This window comes from Sceloporus occidentalis, unplaced genomic scaffold (assembly GCF_023333645.1).
Source record: "Sceloporus occidentalis isolate IW3139 unplaced genomic scaffold, rSceOcc1.0.p SCAF_33, whole genome shotgun sequence".
In the NCBI taxonomy this organism is placed as follows: Eukaryota; Metazoa; Chordata; class Lepidosauria; order Squamata; family Phrynosomatidae; genus Sceloporus; species Sceloporus occidentalis.
Genome location: NW_028317013.1, coordinates 5,251,558 through 5,274,133, shown reverse-complemented (window position 1 = coordinate 5,274,133; position 22,576 = coordinate 5,251,558). Strand labels below are relative to the sequence as shown.

At 38.4% G+C, this 22,576-nt stretch overlaps 1 protein-coding gene across 1 annotated transcript in view; it reads left to right on the top strand.

Moving 5' to 3' along the window:
- Nucleotides 1–16,753, top strand: part of LOC149298379 (membrane-associated guanylate kinase, WW and PDZ domain-containing protein 3) — a 152,919-nt gene extending 136,166 nt beyond the window's left edge. Inside the window, exons 13-21 of the mRNA XM_089487457.1 lie at nt 1,071–1,162; nt 3,997–4,189; nt 4,426–4,617; nt 6,007–6,192; nt 11,615–11,713; nt 12,025–12,095; nt 13,859–14,002; nt 15,625–15,763; nt 16,704–16,753. Coding sequence (XP_089343583.1) covers nt 1,071–1,162; nt 3,997–4,189; nt 4,426–4,617; nt 6,007–6,192; nt 11,615–11,713; nt 12,025–12,095; nt 13,859–14,002; nt 15,625–15,763; nt 16,704–16,753 — 1,166 coding nt within the window. The remainder of the gene's footprint in view (nt 1–1,070; nt 1,163–3,996; nt 4,190–4,425; nt 4,618–6,006; nt 6,193–11,614; nt 11,714–12,024; nt 12,096–13,858; nt 14,003–15,624; nt 15,764–16,703) is intronic.
- The last annotated feature ends 5,823 nt before the right edge of the window (nt 16,754–22,576 follow it).

Below are 22,576 nucleotides of genomic sequence, written 5' to 3'. Positions count from 1 at the left end.
GACATACAAAATAAAAATAAAACAGCTCTTAAAAACAATGGGACTTAAACACAGGACCCTCACTCACAAGTTTCTCCAATAAGTAGGCCCGTGGGAACTCCTTAAGTCCAGATGGTTTCTTACGATGTTGTTCCGATCAGAGTATATCACGGAGTTCTGCTTTGAGGTCGCTGCATTGTCCCTAAATCAGACTTTTGCAAGCAAACGCCCCTCTGACCACATGTCCGATTATATGACACCATCCCCAAGAATCGGGTCCCATCTTTGATGTGCCAATAAGTTATGGTGGGGTAAAGGTGATGGAAACCCCTCCACTTAAGATAGGAATGGAATTCCTATAACTCAGGGTCCTTATCAGTTAGGCCATGAATCACCACAGGGGTCCTTTGGGAAGATGACACCTCTAGCCAGAACAGATACAGAGGGCATGCACAAAAACACATTTAAATCAACCTCAGATTAACTCATTGAATGCTTAAACAAAGAAACGAACCACCTCTGCTGGGTTACCCTTCCATGCATCCAATACATTATATGAGTTAATCATGACATAGGGGTTTAAGGCATTTATTGGGGCAGAGTGGCAAGTCTGTGGGTCAGATATGCATAACTGGGGGGCAGGTTGGCAAATAAAAGGAAATAAAAACAAATGCATTTTTCTCGATCTTAGTTTTTATTAAATATGAAAAAATAGCTTACATGTGAATTAATATTTACTAGTAAAACTTATAGGGAAGTCTTATATTCAGGTCTTTTTCTTTTTTCCCTAAATTAATATTCAAATTTTGAGGGGTCATCTTATAAACAGGGTTGTCTTATAATCGAGTAAATATGGTAACTCTAGTACTAGAATATCAGTCATATGTGGTATTTTAATGTATTTGATAGCTTGATGACTCTTCCGCTTTAAATTGTGATTGCAGACCACAGGATTCTGGCAGGTTTATTGTCTCTTTTCTGCTAGCTGTATGACTAATAAAACACTAGATGTACTTCTTTCTGTCTTTTTTTTTTTTTTATCCATTATTGAGCCTCTCTCACCTTCATGCTATCTTGCTGTTTCTTTTAAGCTCCAAATACAAAGGATCTGGATGTTTTCCTTCGAAAGCAAGAGTCAGGCTTTGGATTTCGGGTCCTTGGAGGAGATGGCCCAGACCAGGCGGTGAGTGCTACTTGCGTATGCGTAAATAAGTGCACAGCAGTTACGTATTTTATATAGCGCCACATACATCCCCCTGTTCCTAGCGCATGCGCATGTGTGGGCATCTTCTTTAACAGCTATCTCATCACTGAAATTTTGCTAACCTTGGCAAAGTTTTATGTCGAAAGAATACACTTTAAAGACCTTGAGTTACAATAATAGACATTGAGTAGTGAATGGAATTATTACTTCTGGCCTCGGGATGTAATGACAAACAGACATACAGGGGTGAATAATTAAGTGACCTTGTGCTCAGGGTGGAAATTCTTTTTTACGTTAACTGTGAAGACTGCATGCTGTGCTGTACATTTGTTTTGTGCTGTGTGTCTTCGCTATAAGTTAGTGTAATCGAGGAAGACATCTAACTTCAACTCAAGTTGGAATAGTTTAGATATAATGTCTGTGGGGTTGATACAGGTGACACAAGTTCATTTCCAGTGTCAGGAGCACAGAGAGATAATGAGATTTCCTACATCGTTCGAGATGGGCAGTGAAATTGAGACAGAAGCCAGGGGCTCTCTGAAGCTGATGTACTACAGACAGGGTTATTCTCTATTTGATATATTGCATGGAAGCAATCACAAAAGTTTGGTGTTTTTTTTTTTTTTTCTACTTTTCATTTGTTTTGATCTTTTTATATATTTCTGGTTTGAGAGTTGAAAAAATATAAGAAATAAGAGATCTGATTCCATCTTCTTGTGATCTGAGAATAATCGCATCACTACAGTGCCAATACTCAATGAAGCAAATTCTCCTTGCAGGACCGCGCTGGGTACTGGCAGTCTAAGGTCAGCAGCCACTAAATCACAGATGTGCAGCTGGATGCTGGATACGTACACTTTTAGATCGACCATGATATGTCAGATGCCCAAGCAGACACATGGGCAGTTGGGGTGTGCTATCCCACAATGCCCCACTGGGCATTTGCATTGTGGGTCAGACAGCCACTCTGAACCTGTCCTTCTGGGACTCTTTAGTGAATAACTAAATCACTTTTCACTGGAGTTGTGCATGGATCTCACCTATTCGACATCAACTGTTGTAGGCGTGAGAGCTAATACAACCCAGTTGTGATGTTAAAGGAGCATTATTGTGGAACACATTTTTAGTGTATTGTTTTTTCTCATTTATTGTTGCAGTTTATGTGTCCTGCATATACAATACCCTTTACAGAGCTTTTGTATCAATGTCTTATACATAAAAAAAGAAAAGAAAACATATGTATACAGACAAGTAGAACAGGTCTGGGAGTGTGGCGCAAAGATCGGTATAATCAATTTTTGTTTATCTGCCAAAAATGGGTGGATGGCTTGTTTTTGTTGTGTATCTTGATCTAGAGTGGGAAGCTTAATATCTCGTACTAAACTGGGTCCGATCGCCTAATCCCATCAATGCGACTCTATCTGACAGAACCTCTACCGCAAGCACCACAAATATCAATTTGTGTGCAGACAGCAGAGAGAATTACAACAAAGCTCGAAGTACACAGGATTATTAATGAGGAAAACATACAGTGGATTTTCTTTTTAACCCTCTGTCTTACAAAGGGCAGAGCTGATTCATTCTTCTCATGCCACTTAAAAGTTATGTTTTGGTAATATGCTTCCATCGTCAGCCCTATTAAATCGAGTGTTAACTGAAAAGCATTAGGAATACTGTTTTAAAAGCTGTTTCCATTCCTTCCCATTATAATCCTAAATGAAGACACCTTTTTCTATGGCTTTTGCATTTTTGTGCAAAATTTCACAGAGGAACTGTCGCCCTTTTTCTGTATGGCTTATTTACATTGTTAGGGCTAAGTAGGGTTTTTTTGACTTGAAGTAGAAGAGGGAAACTTATATGAAGTTTTGAATGAGTGTTGCATCATTCCTGTTTTACATGCAGTAGTATTCACACCGCTTGAGTTCAGACTTTAGACATTAAGCAGCGGTACAAGCCCAGGCTGACATCAGAAGCGCTTTTTGTGAAGCCGACGTATTGTTACAAATACAGGCGCATTTTGCTTTTCAACTACTATAGTTGCCTTCAGTAAGGCCGTTCTATGCCATTGGCAGCATTAACATTTACATGATTACGTTGCGAACTGTGTCGCTTGTTCCATGCCCTGATTTCCAATAGATCCAAGTGACAATAACTAGCTTCTCAGATAGCAGAGCCGTATTGGTGGGCGAGTGCTTGCGTGAAATGCAGAAATTATAAAGTTACTTTTTATCTTATTTTGGGGGGGGCAACAAATGTTACAATACCTATTCTTTACAATACCTAATGCATATAAAAGTATAAGGGGAGTTCTCCCTTAAATTCTATACAACTATTCAATCACTTTTCCCAGCTCCTACATTTTACAATTCCATAGACTAAATAAACCTACATAAAATAAATAATATAGATTTGTCAAAATGCCACCTTATGTGTATTCCATGGGAAGATCCATCTTATTAAAACTCTATTCTCAGGCTGTACATGCTTATTTCTGCCCATTAAGTTACTTCTACCCTGTCCTTAATTTAACAATGATTGGTTCAGACAACCTATGTTAGAGTGTATTGGGGAGAAGGGGGATAATGTTAGGACAGTTTAATTAATTAGATAATGCTGTCTGCTGCCATGCTCAGTATTTAGCTTTTGGATATCTAAAAGACAATTACGCTGATTGACAAACACAAACCCAAACTGTAGGTAGTTCTGTAACTGGATTTAATTAAAAGCTGTGCATCTCAATCCTTTCAGCATACGTTTGATCTGTACATTAAGGATGAGTATTGACGTTCCTACCCCCTCCTCACATGTTGTAGATTTACATTGGAGCTATCATTCCTTTGGGAGCTGCTGAAAAGGACGGACGTCTCCGTGCAGCGGATGAACTCATCTGTATTGATGGAGTCCCTGTGAAGGGAAAGTCCCATAAGCAGGTGCTGGACCTGATGACCAACGCAGCTCGAAATGGCCACGTGCTTCTTACAGTCAGAAGGCAGATCTATTACACCGGTAGGAGACATGTTGGAAAATTTTCTTTTTTTTTACTTTTTCTTTGCTGCTTTTGGATGACAGCATCCTTTCGTACTCTAAAGAACTGTGTCCGTTGTTGAGTGTCCCTTTATGTATTTAAACGTTTTTATATAATTTCCAAGCTTTTGTGTGCTCTAGCGTGTTATAATCTGAAATATGCATTGGTACTAAATGAGAGTACTTTGTTGATGCTTGTTAATTTATACGACCGCTAGATAAACAGCAGGAAGAGGAAGACCTCCTACATACACCTCCTGCTCTGAATGGTTCTCCCAGGCTCAACAGAATTGAAGTCGCTAGTGTTCCCAAACCGCCAGCAGAAGCCTATGATGTTGTGCTGCAACGTAAAGAAAATGAAGGCTTTGGATTTGTCATCCTGACTTCCAAAAATAAGCCCCCTCCTGGAGGTATGAGAAGCAGCACCTGAAATTCAATCAGCCTATGTGTTTCACATAAAAAAATTTATAAATGTACAGTTACTATGTGTGTGTATATATGTATGTGTATATTCATATAGATTACACTAAACCACTTCGAAGACACAAAAGATAACAAAAGCCAAGTGAAATCTTTTCTGTGGTGCAGTTATATTCAACCTGTCTACAGATTTCTAAACATAGTTTTTGATTACATAGAAAATCTAAAATATATCCGTTTAGGATTTTGTATTGGTCCCATTAAATAGATAGCTATCATTGCATTTTCCAGTGGTCACAGTCTAGATTTTATGACCACTAAATTGATTTTAGAGCATGAGCTCTAATTTTTAACCTATGTTATCACGAGGTAATATTTATATCGAATCAAGCCTATCAATCCTCAACTCCAGAATCTATTAAGTTACAATATCATGTCTACATGGCACTCAAATAAAAACATTTATTATGTTGTTATAGCCATAATAATGTTTTTGAAATGGAAATCCATCTGGCTGGGCTTCAAAAAGAATACACTCCTGCTATGTATTATATTGAAGTTGTTCATATTGTGCTCTAACAGATGTTGCGTAATACCTTGAGATGCTGAGAGAGAGAGAACAAGAGTTTAGCTCTGAACCCAGAATCTCTCCTTAATATTTAAGTGTAAAGGTGCAGTTCCTCTCTAACAGGGGCGTCCAACATGTGGCCCGCGGGCCAAATGCGGCCAGTGGCACCCGAGGTGCGGCCCGCGTGAGATCAGCAACCGGGATCACAAGATCCCGCGCAGGGCCGGCCTTAGAGGTGTGTGACCTGTGCGGCTGCACAGGTCACCATGGCAGCAGGGGCACCTGCCGGGGATTAAAACATCTTTTTTTTTTTTTTTTTTTTAACTTTATTTAACATCCTTCATGTTAAATAAAGTAAAAAAAAAAAAAAATACATATATATAAATTAACAATGTTATATATTTGTTTTTTTTGTTTGGTTTTCTTTTTGCGTTTACCTGGTTTAAGTTCAGTTGTACCATAGAATCCATACAATATACAGAGGCAGTAAGATGGCTATTAGTTGCATTAGGTAGGGAATTGTATGAGGTGCTCTTGAGCCTTAATTGTGGGACCAATACAGAAAAAAAGAAATCAATATCATACATATGTTCTGTATAATTCTTGTTACAAAAAAATCCCTACTAGGGTGGAATCACTAATGGAGAGTCAGAACTTGCAATACTTTATGTAATATATAATATAGAAATAGAATGTCTGGAGAAAAGCTGGAGAACATTACATTATGTAATGTTTCTAACTTTGTTGGACGGTTTTATACGTAAGGGACCTAAGATACAATTGGTGTTTTTTTATTTTTATTCACCCCCAGTGATCCCACATAAGATTGGACGTGTGATAGAATTTAGCCCCGCAGATCGCTGCAGGAAGCTTAAAGTGGGTGACCGAATATCAGCCGTGAATGGGCAATCTATTGTGGAGCTGTCTCATGATAACATTGTACAACTCATAAAGGATGCTGGAAACACGGTTACCCTGACAGTAATTGCGGAAGAAGGTTAGTAGCAAAAAACATTGTCAAACTTCATTGCCATTAGCTATATGTACTTTAAATGGTCACGTCTCTGTGTTATCGTCACGTTTCACTGTGTCCATATCCTATATCATGTCATTGTCTACAGAATAATTAAAAAATTGTTAGTACGGTCAGGATTTCATCTTGTATTGTTTCTCAGACTCCTCTCAAAACACAGAAGATGATGAAGAGTCAGATAAGCTTTTAGGACCTTATGGATCCCATGTTAAGGTTCATTTTTTTCTAGGCATATCTAGGAAAATCCTTGGGGATGACTCCGAGTCTCCAGACGGAGCCCTGCCTTCCAGGGCCAGTTTCTTTTTTCTCCGCACAGGGTAGTGATGTGTGGTCACACCAACTCCCCAAACAGTCTCCGCCAAATTTCCCCACGCACAGTTCCACCCTCAGAAGAGGGGAAAGGTCTGGGTAGATTGCCCTGGGAAGTTCCTGTGTATAGTTATAACTCTAATCGGGGTCGTCTCAAATAGAGGTCTGACCATGAGACTAAGATCCAGATCCCCCGCACCGCTGCAGGGGACCTGGATCCTCCTGTCTCCCCCCCATTTAACACCCCCCCCACCCCACACACACTTACCGGTGCTTCCAATTTCCTGCTGTGTAGCCGGGGGCAGCGGGTTGACGTCTACGCGATTCGCGTAGGCAACGTCTGCTGCAGCTGGGAGGAGGTGCGGTTAGCAGCGGGGGTTGTCTGCGTCCATCGCGCAGATCTTCCCCGGCTGTCAGAGATCAGCATGGGGAACTCTGATCTCTGACAGCCGGGGAAGGTCTGCGCGATGGACGCAGACAAACCCCCGCTGCTAACTCCACCTCCTTCCAGTTGCAGCTGACGTTGCCTACGCGAATCGCGTAGACGTCAACCCGCTGCCCCGGCAATACAGCAGGGAGTCGGAAGCACCGGTGGGGGTGTGTGGGGGGGTGTTAAATGGGGGCATAGGGCATTTCTGGAGGCAGAGTGCTGTATGAAATGCCTTTTAACCCCCTTAACGCCACTCTTCCTACTGAAATGCCTTTTACCTCCCTATATGCCACTCTGCCCCATAATATGCCTTTTAACCCCCTAAATGCCAGAGTGGGATATAGGGGTATAAGGCATTTCTGGAGGCAGAGTGGCACATAGGGGGTCAAAAGGCATACCATGGGGCACAGTGGCATTTAGAGGGTTAAAAGGCATATCATGGGGCACAGTGGCATTTAGAGGGTTAAAAGGCATATCATGGGGCACAGTGGCATATAGAGGGTTAAAAGGCATATCATGGGCCACAGTGCCATATTGGAATGGCAAACCTGGGGGCCGATGTGCGTAACTGGGGGGCAAGATGGAAAATACAAGGAAATAAAAACAAAAAAATATTTTTCTCAATCATAGCTTTTATCAAAAAAAAGTAGTTTACATGAATTAACATTTACTGGTAAAACTTTTTTCCTATAGGTATGTTGGGGGAAATTGTGGTCACTCCAATCAGATTTGTGACTTGACTTGAATGAATGCCTTTGTCTGCTTTTTTTCGGTAAACAAAGCTGCTGCAGAGACATAATGTTTAGGTACTTCACTGTATTCTTTGTATAGCATTAAAAATCAAAAGATAAAAACATGTTTTCCCTCGCAGACCTTCACGGTAAATCTTTGCCCATGTGCCATCTACTTGCCATGCCATTGCCAGCATACAAGTACTCTACAATAGGCTTTGGGCCTTTTAGAATCAGATCCCGCCAGTGGAAGCAAAATGCAGATAATCTGCTTCAAAGGGCATCAAGCACAGCTTGGTTTTTAAGTAGGTCATGAAGGGTTTTGGTTTAGAAAGTACACTACATTTATTCGCTGTGAGTTAAACTATAATTCTGATACGAGATGTGCTTTTCCAAGTGCGTCTTTTTTTCCTGCAATTTTTCTCAGCAGTACGTTCTCGAGGCAGGAGTATAAAATATACATCTGCTTGCTCCTACTCCTACAATTTATTCAAGACTGTTGCTTCACGGTTTAATTAGAAGCATCATAAATTCCTTTGCCAGATAAATGGCTTTGCCCATTTTCATATAATAAGTACCTTAAGCCAGCTAGCAGATGGATTAGCACAAGGGTTCCATCTCATTTCAGTGCAAATATTAGACTTGCAGTCATTCTATGCATGAAAATATCAAAGGTTTAATTTACCTGCTCTTAAATATTTAATGACACAGAGAGGCTTTTGGTATTTTTAAAAGTCACCTGTTTTCATTAAAAAGTGTTTTTAATGCAATTTGTTTCAATAAAAAAAGTCATATAATATTTTGCTTTTTTCTGGGATCTTTCTCCCATCTCCCTGTGTATATCTGTGTGTGTGTGTGTATTATATATATATATATATATATATATATATATATATATATATATATATATATATGTATGTATATAATACACACATATATACAGTGTATACATATAAACAATGTGGAAATTAATTTATTCAAGAGGTTGACAATTCCATTTGTCATTTTGTGGTAAATTCAGTCATATGGAGTGAATGTAAATATCTCTTGTAGAATTGAGTGCTATACTTCTTACACAATTTTTTTTATTATGGGAATGTGTTTTAATGGTTGTGGGAAAAAAAACTTATATTGAATGGTTACAGTGAAAATGTTAATTGTAGAGCATCTTTCTTGCCATTTTATAATGCTTTGGGATCATGACGGAGGCATGAGGCCTTGGAAGGTGTTTATAGAGGAAGAGACAGTCGGCCATTCCTCACTGGTCAAACTTGGCACGTTGGTAGTTCTTTGGCTATGAATGAGCCGTTTTATAAAGCTTTGGGATTATGACTGAGCAAGGAGGCATGAGGCCTTGGAAGTTGTTTATGAAGGAAGAGACAGTCAGCCATCCCTCACTTTCAAACATGGCAAGTTGGTAGTTCTTTAGCTATCAATGAGCAAGGATGAGCAATCTATGTATCTGCTCATCCTTGCTATTTCAAGAATAGTTGCTCCGTGACCTCTATCCATTGTTAACTAAAATAGAAATATCTATTACTTAAGAGGATAGTCTCATGTCCTACCAATTAAGAAGACATCAGTAGAAGTGTTTTCTGTGCATAAATGTACATTTCATTAATGTACAAAGTGTGTACACAGAATTTTATATATATATATATTAAACATTGTCTCTCATCATAACAGCAGTGCTCTTGGATTTAAGCCTCACTGGCAGCTCAAAATGAAGAGTTTAGCGGCACTTTCACTGAATGGGAGAGCCATATTAGACGCCAGCTAAACGTTTCATCGTTTTCCCGGTTTCTCGGTCGTGTTTCTGATCTTACGCAGTTGTTATCTCTGTGCACAGCTGGTGTGTGGCCTGAACAGAGCAGAGATATTTGGAAGGAAGCCAAACCTTTGCATGGCCGTGCTAGGTGAATTTGTATTACTTTGCTTTTACCTCTACGCTAGCAGGCAGAGCAGTGATTTGGTTTATCTGTGTACTCGGGGGGTTGACTGCAACGGTGTACAGTGTGTGCGCAGCTAGGTAATTGTTATATTAGTATCTTACCCATGTTTTAAATTATGGCATAGCAGGGCTCTATCAGAGGCTACGAGGATGGATTATGTTATGGCTCCAACCGTAGCATTATCTGTACGTTTTGTTATTCAGACCACACAGCGCGTGAAAGGGCCCATATAAAAGACGTAATTGAAAGGCTTGCTTGTTAGGCTGTCACAGAGCAATTAGTCTATGGACAAAGGGAAAATTATTTGAAATAGAAGAAAAAGCGCAAATGCATATTATGTGTCTCCTACACCTTACATTTGGTTGTTTGGCATATAAAACATGGGCAAAATACTTTAGAGCATTGGAGGTACTTTATAGTACTGTTTTGGTTTGACTTAACTATTGCATATGATGTGTCTAGTTGATGGAACTATATGAAATGGTGAAAGCCTGGACAACTTGGGTGCTGGTTATTTAGCGTAGCTGTAACTGTGCTATAATCACACAATGTACAATGCTATGGAATAGGATGGCGCTATATAAAACAATAAATAATACTAATCACAGATGATTGAACCTTATATATCATAAATATTGTTTCTTCTTCTACATACAACTAGGATTATCCTTTTCAGCCCATTCCGAGAGTTGTCAAATTAATGTGCAAAACATTTTATGAAATATTTAGAACTATGCAAACAAAAAAAAATTCAAAATCTCTGTGTTCCACACAAACAGGTGACTTGTTGAGAGCTGTATTCAAAGTCTTCCAGTTCATTACTGCATGCACACTTGTTACCTTTAACCTCTTGGGACCTTATTCTTCATAAGGCAGAAGAGACATGTTGCCTAGAGTACCATTATTATTTATTTAGGGGCATGCCTTCCTCATGTACATGCTTCTAATCATATTGTTTTACTTTCTAACAGGACTTTAGTCAGTTTAACACCAAACTCTTTTAAAGGAGTGCAATGGGACATGAAATTCTGGATCGTGGTGTGATTTTTTTTTAAGTGTACAGATCATTACATACCTAATGTTAAAAAAAATTATCTTTTCTCTGCCAAAGTGAGAGAATAGAATTCGCGCTAAGTGTCATCTTTCCGACTGACTTTTCTTTTTCACATAGAATGAATTTAACTTAATAGAAGAGTAGGTGTCATTTAAACTGAGTACACCTTATATATACATGTCTGCTTCAGTTATTAAACTATAGAAGGCTTTCTATTCCTGCCTTCCCTACTTAACATCAGCGTAACTGCATTAGAAGAGAGAACCAGATAATGTCTCATGATACACTGGATATTAATTCTGAACTGTGATTATGCTGCAACGTTTGAAAAGTGGCCTTATCGCCATAACAACCAGTCAAGTGTTCTTTCTGATTGGGCCATTCCATTGGTTGCTATAGTGATAAGATCACTTCAAACTTTGCACGGTTATTGCAGTTTATAATTAACCTCCGGTGTATAAAATGTTAATATTAACTGAACATTCATTGTGCAAAGCTCTGTGTATCATAGGTCGACATATACACACAAAGGCATTTATAATGCTCATGAAAAATCCAACCCACCTTAATAATAAAAAAGTAATGTCAGGGCCATACACAAATTCCTAGCTCCCTTATTACCTCCACTCTTGCTCAGGAAGGGATTCAGAGAAATCAGTCAAAAATAGTACAAAAAGGCTACATCTTCAACAACTCTCCCCAAGGGTAAAAACTGAATCCTATCTTCACATATGAAATAAAATGACACATCCCTCTTCCCTTCGACTAACCTTGTAAACCAAAGACATGCAATGCATTGTAAGCAGCGATGGGCATGATTAGTATGCTAAATGTATTTTTTTTAATGATTTGGTTATTAAATACTCCTGTCATTAACATGCATGCACTGATTTGTTGTTTGGTCCATCAGAACACAGAGGTCCACCATCAGGCACCAATTCTGCAAGACAGAGCCCAGCTCCACAACACCGAGCCATGGGACAAGCGCAGCCCAACTACGGGACTTTGGAAAGGTAAAATTACTAGATGTTCACCAATTATTGCTTACTTAGTGGAGGCTTCCTGTATAATATAATACCCAGTGCCTGGGAGCCTCCATGTTTAGTAAAAGTATTGGGCCTTTTAGTGATTTGTATGCCTGTGTTGTTTTCTCTCTGTTGCTTTTGTAGGTAGTAGATAAAATATGTTTGTGTTATTGATGTATGGTATTATATCATAAAATGTCTTCTCGGGTGCTGCAGTAGCTCTAATGAGCTCTTCTTCTTGTCTACAGGAGCACCTTAGATGCTGATGGCAGTAAGGCAGACCCTTCTGCTTCCTACCGTTTTTTATGGCCTGATCACAAGTGTGACACTGGACTCCCTGTGCCTGCAGGAAGCCGACACTCCCAGGTATGGAATGAAAGTTATTTGAACTAACAGCCTTCTGGCATCAAAAGCCCTACATCACTCTTGTACAGCTGTCAGAGTGTCAGCTCTTGTTAAAATCAGTTCCTATCATCCTCCAAAGCTGCGTTGGGTAGTAAAAAGTTGTAGTTCGCATGCCGACTGCTGGACAACGCCTCATGCCTTATATTTCCATTGAATGTGTCAGCGTATAATAACTTGTGCGATCAATGGCACCATGTTGTCTCTTATAACAGTAAAATATTAGCCGTTTCACCCTTCAGCCAACTAGGAAGGAACCCTAACTAACTCGAGTGTCCATTTAAACAATTTAAAGACCACTTGTCTCCAATATATCAAAAAGGAACAGCAAGAAACCCATTATATCTTTGTAGATCATTTTAAATATCACACCGTAAATACAAAAGTGAAAGGGCAGTTTATATAATGCTTTCTCAATCATGTTCTTGATTGTCTCCATTCAAGCCTTCTGACTTTTACTTAGCCAGGTTTTGAAAGCAGCCTGTTAACTAAAACCAGGTTTATTTAAAGGAAAAGTGTCCACAAAAGGATCTTGTTGCTGCTTAAAACAAATGTCTTGGTCATCTGAGTCAAAGGTAATGGACATTTTATTGAAAACAATTATAACATACATTCGTTCTCTGTATTGAACTCTAACTTGGTGCAGTAAATTCATCTATGTTCTGTGCAAAATCAGGAGGAAAAAGAAAACTATCCCTAACTCTGTCCATCACCCGTGTTCTTGACACAGGAGGACTTCCGTGTGAAGTGCAGCAGCTGTGAAATTAATTAATACGTCCTATTTTGGTGGAGTACAATAAGAGGATGTAATGTCTTTATGGAGAAGCTTGACTGTATTCTCAAGAGATTCATTAACTTTTGAGGACTGTAACAAGACATGGTGTTCCCAGTGTAAATATCATGTTGCCATACTGTCCTCCCTTAACCATGTTCATCTTAACCTTCTTTTTATATAATAGGATGGGCTACTGCTAAAAAAAAATGATACATTTTTAAAGGACCCGTAGACTTATTCATTGGATGAAAGCATAAACTTGATTAGTGAATTTCCTACTTACAACTGCTTTCAGCAATCTTTTATGTCTCAATATGTATAGCTTGAAGGAGACTTGAGAGAGTTGATGTGATAGAAACATTTACGTTTTTCAGTTCCAGGTGTTAAACCATGGAAGGCTAGGCCAATTTGTATAGTTTTTGCTATACTTAGATTTAGGTGACAACCATATATAGGTTTCCCGAGGTAAAGGTTACACTTTACCTCGGGAAACCTATATATTTTTCAAGACATATTAGCTATTCACGTCCCTAGGCATGGAAAAAATGTGCTGATAACATTATAATGGTCTAAATACAAAAAAGAATTTTTTCCTCTGTCCCCCTATATACCAAACCACATAGTAACAGTGATTAAACTTATTTTTTTTAATAGCCCCCTTTTGTACATCTGTTATACCCACCAGTTCCCCTCTTTAGCTGAAGGTGATGGGATTAAATGAGCTGAAATCAAACTTTATTTCGACTTTGTTTATAAAACATGTCCTGTGGCTGCTCAGAAGAATGCTTAAGGTAACTGGCAAGAAATATCAGCTACTCATAGCATATCGACTTTTATTTGTGTTGCTTATTAGTGTAGGTTTGTTTCTGGTGACAAGTCCTTTTTACCATCCAAATCATAGTTCACTTAACGGTTGCTTACTTTCATGTGTTCATTTTGGTTTTGTTTTTAGAGTGCAGGTTGCTATCCCGTAGAGCTTGAAAGAGGACCAAGGGGCTTCGGATTCAGCCTCAGAGGAGGAAAGGAATATAACATGGGGCTGTTTATACTCCGCCTTGCAGAAGAGGGCCCAGCCATTAAAGACGGGCGTATTCATGTAAGTGGTACTTAATGATCTGGCAACACATTCTCATGAGCCTATGTAATACAATGTGACAATCCCAGGGATTAATAAATAAGCAGCCCCAAGAGCACTGACTCTGTAAATCCTACAATGCTCCTTACTTTCTGAAAGCTAGTTGTTTTGTTTATCCATTCTTCTCTTTACATCTGGAAGATGCCAGACCTGCAACTAGAATGATTAACGCACAGGCGAAAGGAAGATTTGATTTACACCATATTGTGTCTACAGAGGCAGATGTTATTGAGTGTGGGAGAGCAGAGATCACATCCTTTAGCTGTGCAGGATCTGCTTACTTGTCATACACTGTATGTAATAGCAAAGGGATCCGTGAGCAGAATACTTGTCGCACACCTTTTCCAGACTGTCAGATTTATTAAAGATATCCCTGGGTGGAATTATTTTCTGTATGCTTTTTCCAGACCGTAAGGTTTATTAGGCCGAACCACGTTTTTATGTTGTTTAGAGTTTGCAGTGCTTTGCAGTCTGTGCCTAAAGGTATAATCACAGCCAAACCATATTCATCTCTTTTTTTTCTAAGTATACTCTCACAATTTTCATAACATTTTTGTCTGCGTTATCCCAAAATTTCCCTGGTATAGAAAATGGTTATAGCTGTATTGATCCAGGACAAGATAGAGTCTTAAGTCAAATGCGATATTCGCCCGTCACCATAAAAGATGCTTTTGTCAGAGGGAATTCTGTCTGAAGAGACCTCTGATGTCCTGAAAGCTTATGTACCTTTACATCTTTTTCAATGTTGGCCCAACAAAAGGGTATGGCCTCCGACTAAAGGCTCAAAGCAAGTACATCAGAGAATATGCTTATAAACAAACATACATTCAGCTCATCTCAGTTTTCCATGGTGACTGCTCCATATTGCCCCTGAAAAGCTATTTATAAATCTTGCAATTGTGTATTATGTACTGCCATCAGTGTATTTGCTAAGTAGTTGCTATAAGTAATGGTCAACCAGGTGTACATGGACAGTAATTGTGCGTGCTGAGGACATTGCTTGCTGTTTACATGAAATCACACATGGTACACTGTGGACTGACTTGCTGCTTTCCACTCACATTTGAGTAAACTAAACCCTGATAATTCCACTTCAGAGGTTTATTATATCCTTTCTGTTTTTTTTTTTTTGTTTTTTTTTAAATCTCTTATTGTTCTCATCCTCTCTGGAAGCTTCATGCTTTTATTGTCTATGTGTGAAGAGTAATAAAAAAACAACAGGGGTGGACACAGAAGAATAAAACAGGTCAGCAGTCTACAGGCAAAAAAAATCTAACAACAGATGTGAACTGTCTGTAAGCAGAATAAGAGCTATTAATACAGATATTTGTTTTAATATATTTCATTTACCATTTCCTTCATCTTACATGTGCCCTGAACTCCCCTGATCTAAACCACCCTCCATTGTCATAAGGCTATGCTTTCCATTAAAGGCTTGTTGAAACCATTTTTTTATATAAATGGATGGGTGTGTGCAGTTTACTTGATGAAATTTTAAAGAAACAAAAGCGTTTAGTTGTGCCTGGTATGGCTGTGCAGTTCTATTCGATGGTGACCAATGACTCATATTATTGTTTTACCAGGTTGGTGACCAGATAGTTGAAATTAATGGAGAACCAACACAAGGCATCACTCACACACGAGCCATTGAGCTGATTCAGGCTGGGGGAACCAAAGTTCTCCTCTTACTAAGACCGGGAACAGGGCTAATTCCGGACCACAGTGAGTCATTAATCTATTTGTTTTCCCATTATATCCACAATTGCAAATGCTTTAAAAACCATGTTGACCATTTCTTCATGTAAATTACGCATTGAAGTCCATTTTGCAGACTCCAGTGTATGTCCTTGCATGAAAATCTTTGCGCACATTCTTTAATTATTGGTGTAAGCAAAAAGATTTCTGTTTTGCCATCACTGAGACTAGGAAGTGTAAGCAGGAATCATCCTTAAATATTCTATATGCACTCCCGATGAAATCAGTGCAAATAATTGCAGTTAGCTAGTGCTTTCTGAGCATTGATATTCAACTTCCATGCATGAGATTGCTTGTAAGGTACAAATAAAAAAAATAAATTCTTATTTATTAAGTCCCTATATTGCAAATAAAGATTTCCATGGCTTTACATTGTCTTGGTCTGAATGGGCCATCTGACAGATACTCGGCATAAATTATTTTACTTTGGCTCTAGGAAATTGCTGTGAGTGTAGTGAGGGTCACCCCAAGTAGGCATTTCTTCATCCCAATGGAACAACCTTTCATCTAATGAAGAATTTCTCTTTTTTTCCCGAATGCCTAAAGATTCCATAGAGCAAGACAAGACAGCAATGTTTCATTTTATTTTAAAATTCTAAAAAATCAGTTTACAATTATCTGTTTTGATGTAAAATCTTTAGTGACCCACCTCTAGCTAATCTGGCAGCTAAAAAAAACGTTTCCAGTATGAATATGTTTTTATTTAGAGATCCAGTTGCTATATGTTTAGCAGATAACCGCTTTCTGTGTCAAACATTCCACGACAAGAAGTCAAGATTAATATTAACCTGCAAACAACTATTTTTCTGCCTGCCACAATCTCTAATGAATGTCTGGTGTAAGCTGTTGCTAGCTATGCTTTGGTGATGTCAATATTCTGTTCCAGGCTTGTTTTCCTTCTCCTCAGGTTTGGCTCCTTCCAGCCTCTGCTCCTACGTGAAACCTGATCAGCAATAAGGCTTTCTCGTGCTTTTCTTGGTCTTTCCCTTAAAGACTTGGTAAATGTGCATGTCTCATGATTCAACTTTTTTTCTGAACCTTTATCTGTTCACTGTCTCATCTGCTAAAACTGCATGCATTTGCTCACTAACATATTGCATGTGGCACAACAAATAAGTTGAAATTTAGTACAGGTTGGAGCCTTCTTACATTTCACAGGATGCCAGCATTGATGGCGGCAGCCGTAGGATTAGCGGCTTATCACAAGTGTGGTAAAATTATGTTTACATCTTCCTTAAATTTTTAGATTACATATTCAGGTTCCAAGCTTTTGCTGTAACATATTTTGAAGGAATAGGGGGGGCCCACAAGTATTTTAATTTTAATTAGTGTTCATTTTGCACATAGAGCTGTAACTTTTAGACATTTTGCACCTATGCTTTCTAATTATTTTGCTTACTTTTTGATATATTTAAATATCTTATCCAAATCATTTAATGCATCCAGAAGTTACATAGCAAATAAATACTTCCAAGTGTTTAATCCATGTAACCCATGTAACAGTAGTTTATGCAGATGCATTTAATTAAAGCTTAAATAGGTTGAGACCAGCTTTGTCAAAACAGCTTGCATCTATCTGATGATGGTACAGTAGAAAGCGGCTGCATGTTGGCATCATCCTTGCATGATCTGCATGTAACATGTACATCTGTTTACATGTAACTCACCACCTCTTTAATTTTTATATTTGTGTAAATGTTAAACTGTCTCTGTCACTTCTAGTAAACATGTTCTTTTAGCGATAGGAAAGCAAGCCCTTTTTGGCCCTGATGATGGGGTGCATTCATTATATGCAGTGTTTAAATCAAACGTTTGGTAAAATACCACTTTTCATACTTTCCATGTGTCACATGAACCTCCCATACCTTAAGAGGTAATATTATTGTAGGAACTTGTTCCGTTTCTCCTGAAGGGAGCCTTTTGTTAGAAAAGTGTACACATTATCCCTTTTATATATAAGCATGTTCTTGATTCCAATAAATAAAAAAACATGTAATTTCTGCAAAAGGATGCTAGGTTGCATGTAGGGCTGCAACTAACGATTATTTTAATAATCGATTAGTTGGCTGATTATTTTTTCGATTAATCGATTAATCGGATAAAAAAATTACATTTTTTTTCAATTTAAATAATGTAATAAAAAACGTACAATTTACACTTTCATCTCTTTATTGCAATGGCCTCTCGCTATTCACCTTCTTATTTTACTGACATAATAATAAAAGCTACAAGAACCCAAACACAGTGTTTCTCAAACTAGGTTTTAATACAAAGTTATTAGTAAATATTAATTCATATGTTAACTATTTTTCATATTGAATAAAAACTATGAGAAAAAAGCCTTGTTTAAAAAATTTTTATTTACCAAACTGCCCCCGGTTATGCACATCTGACCCCCAGCTTGCCACTCTGCCCCCATATATCCCTTATACCTCTTATATGCCAGTGATATGCAACTGAGCCCCCTGATATACCTTTTACCCCCAGATATGTTTTATGCCCCCCTGATATGCCTAATATCGATATGCCTTATACCCCCTATATGCCCTGAAATTCATAATACCCCCATACACCACTATAACTCACCCATACACCACTCTGGCTCCTCCCCCTCCCATACACCACTCTGGCTCCTCCCCCATCCCATACACCACTCTGGCTCCTCCCCCATCCCATACACCACTCTGGCTCCTCCCCCTCCCATACACCACTCTGGCTCCTCCCCCCTCCCATACACCACTCTGCCTCCTCCCCCTCCCATACATCACTTTGGCTCCTCCCCCTCCCATACTCCACTCTGCCTCCTCCCCCTCCCATACATCACTTTGCCTCCTCCCCCTCCCATATACCACTTTGCCCCCTCCCATACTTCACACCCCTCTGACTCCTCCCCCCTCCCATACAGCGCTCTGCCTCTCTACCCGGCTCCGTTACTGACAGGAACTTTCACTGCAGCTTCATAGAAGCCTCAGCGTAAGTGAAGGTGAGTAACGGAGGCTGTCTGTGCGATGCAGACCCCCACCGGCTGACAGAGAGGATGATTCTCTGTCAGCCGGTGGGGGTCTGCACGATGCGCACAAACAGCCTCCGTTACTGCCCTTCACTTACGCTGAGGCTTCTATGAAGTCAGTAACAGAGCCGGGTAGAGAGGCAGAGTGATGTATGGGAGGGGGAGGAGTCAGAGGGGTGTATGGGAGGGGGAGAGAGACGGAAGTGAGAGACCGGCCGACAGTGAGGGGAATCCAGGTCCCCTGCAGCGTTGCGGGGGATCTGGATTCTAGTGTTATAATCCGATCTCTGTTTGAGGTAGGATTATAATTTTTATAATCGATAAAAATCGATTTGATTAATCGATAATGAAAATCGTTGACAACGATTTTCATTATCGATTATTATCGATTTTATCGATTAGTTGTTTCAGCCCTAGTTGCATGCAATTTTAACTTCCTTTGTCACAGGTTTAAGACTAACTATTCAAATCTTATTTGACTACATATCTGTAAACTATTCAGAGTTTTCAAAAAGTTTCCCAGTGTCTCAGTGACTGCTTAGCTCGGTCCTTAAGGGGTTAATGTAAACACAAAAATATATGACACACTATATCAGGGGTGTCCAAGTTTTTCCTGCAGCGGGCCACTTTATCAGAAATGTATATGTTCGGGGGCTGCACTCAATATGTATTCTAGGAATGCACCAAAATGAATCGAAACAGAAAATGACCCCCCATCTTTAAAAATAAAATGTAAAAAAAACACCCACTTTTAATAAAAGTAACACCAAAATTGTACAAACAAATTAATAACAATATTAATTCCAACATGTACTGGTTGCCTGGGCATGATATGAGTGTGATTGCTGTTAACAATCATATATAAATTGATATTGTTGTATTTTTTGTCTAATTTTGGTGTGTTACTTACTTTTAATAAATGTGTGGTGTTTATATATATATATATATATATATATATATATATATATATATATATATATATATATATATATTGCTAACAGCAATCACACTCCTATCATGCCCAGGCAACCAGTAAATGCAGGAACCTGGGCATGATAGGAGTGTGATTGCTGTTAGCAATCACACTCCTATCATTCCAAGTCAGCCAATACATGCTGAAACCTGGCTAGCTGCCCCCTTGTGTATTGACTCTGCCAGCAGTATGGGGTCATCTCACATCCATGCTATCACACATACACTCATTCATATACTCATTCATTCACAGATTCATTCCCTCAATCATGCATACAACCCCACCCTCTTACCTGCACTGCAGATCTCTTACTTGCAGACTTATGCAGGAGCTGCTGCTTCCCACTGTGTAGCTCGCAAGCAACTTCTCTTGTGCCGAACAGCAGAAGCAGGAATGGGAACGAATCCAGTTAACTTTTTTCCAATCCACTAAGCAACAACAAAACAATTTCATCTTGGAATTGCAAACTGACAAAAGATAGAAACATTAATTAGTGTGGTAACCAAAAATCACTATATCTCATTAAATCGTACCATTCTAAATGTTGAAGAAGACAATTCACCTCCTATTTAGAAATATAAAAATAAAAATGTATTTACCACCTCTTGCTGCTGGTGTCCTCAGTATAACTGAAGAATTATAAATCTAGTTTCAGTGGAGAACATTAAGTGACAATACTTTACATTAGGTTAAGCAATTTTGTAAAATGTCAATTGTAAATATGAAGAATACTAAAATTTAGAGAGTTTAGTGAAAATAATTAATAGTCAGAAAAATGATCATTGATTATTATAAGAAAGTGATCCTGATCACAAGGGATCTCTCCTCTTTTTCTTTACATGAACTTTTTAAAAGCAAACCTTATAACTATAATTCACTCCCATGGCTTAAAACTCTCCAATAAGGATTATGGGTGTTCTTTATTATAATCAGGAGATTAATAGTGTGATTTAGCAAATTTCTATAAATGTTTCCTTTATTCACCACCAAGAGGGGGTTTTAGTTGCTGACCAATAATGAAACCAAAACTCTAACTCAAAAATGTCAAAAGGCCATAAAAGTTTATTACGCATCTAATAAAGATTGTGTCAAACATCCATTTTTGTGGAATTGGTCTTGGCATTCTGGCTCCAGAATACCATCCATCAAAATCATTGGACAGATTTGTTCCTTAAAAATAAACTAATTATCCTTGGAAATAGTGATATCCTAGATTTTTTCAATAAATTCCTAAGATACTTTTATAATTGTGTATAAACGCACATAACAAAATGTATACTGTATGATATATGTGTAGTCTAATATTGCTGTAATGCAGTGACAGTGATACACAAGATACAATAAAATAGTCTAAGGAGAAGCAGATTATAACTTGCTTTAAAATATAATACCTATTTTAAATAATTTTAGATATTTAGTGGATAATTAGAAATAAATGGTAATTAAAAAATTGAAATTCACATTCTGAAGTAGCTGCACCATAAATGTAATAAGGATATACCTGGAAATGCATCTAGTTTCCCCAAGAACAACTTTATTCTCAGTTTAAGAAAGAATTTAACAATTTTTATGATTTTAAAGAGAACAAGATGGCTCTGAAGCCAAGATGATATGTTATCTAACACAAAATGGACGATCATTGTCACATCTTATATTATTATTGGTAGAACAGTGATCTCCCCAAGTGTAAGCGTGATAATCTGTACAATATAAGAGGTATTTATGTTATTTATAAAATCTTAACCCATTAATTTGTAGGTATGACTGGCAAAGGCTTATTAAATAAGCACTCATATTAGGCACACTTGTGTCGGGGCCAAAAGAGAGTTTATAATAGGAAAAAGCAAGTAAAATACAATGTATCAGTGATGTTATTTAGACATTTTAGGTTCCATTTACCTTATGTCCCCATGTATTTTTGACTGAAGCTCAAATGTTGGGTCTGTGCATGTGAGAGTTTTAAAGAAGGGTTAAAGAAATTGCGTAGATTAGAGGGAAAATCGGGATTTGTACAGTGTTCTAAATCATAGCTCTGATGTGTTTTCTATTTTTACTTTAATACCAATTTCTGTAGAGTAGACATTTCTTTACTAAGTAGCTTGCACATAGAAGATAATGCGTGCATCTGCCAATCACTATAAGATTTACCATCATCTCTTTAAGTACTCTGAGTAGGCTTACTCAATCAACCAAATGGTGAATGTAGAGACAAGCGTCCTTGTATTCATAGCTTAATGTCTTTGTTTTCTTTATCTTTTGTTATTATTTAGATGAACTGGATACTCATCTTCCATCTACGAGTGTAATATATGATGACCTCTCGGCACATGCATCAACCTCACAAATAAGTCCCACTCCTGGAGTGTATTTGTCAGCACCAAATGATGACGCAGTGAACGTTCAGGACGAAGTGTCTGTGCCAAAAGACCACTCTTCAGGAAACAAAGACATCACAGTATTGGATGAAAACACTGTCCTAGACAAGGAATCAATAAAGCTAGATAAGATGCTTTCTGTCCAGAATAAAGAATCGCAAAACGAAAAGACTATAAGCCCCAAAAACACTAGTAAAAGTAACCATCCGGATACAGAAAAGGAGAGCAGCACAAGAAGAGGTAGATCTGTAAGTCCAAGGAAACCAGATGGCAAAAGCTCAAAGGAGCGATCTGAAAAAAGTCCTAGGCAAACAGAGTCTAGAAGAACCCATAAGGAAACCAGAGAGAGATCTTTAAGCCCTAGAAAGGTGCAAAATAAAAAAGCTGAGGGTGTTTCTGATATTGGAAATCAAACAAAAGAA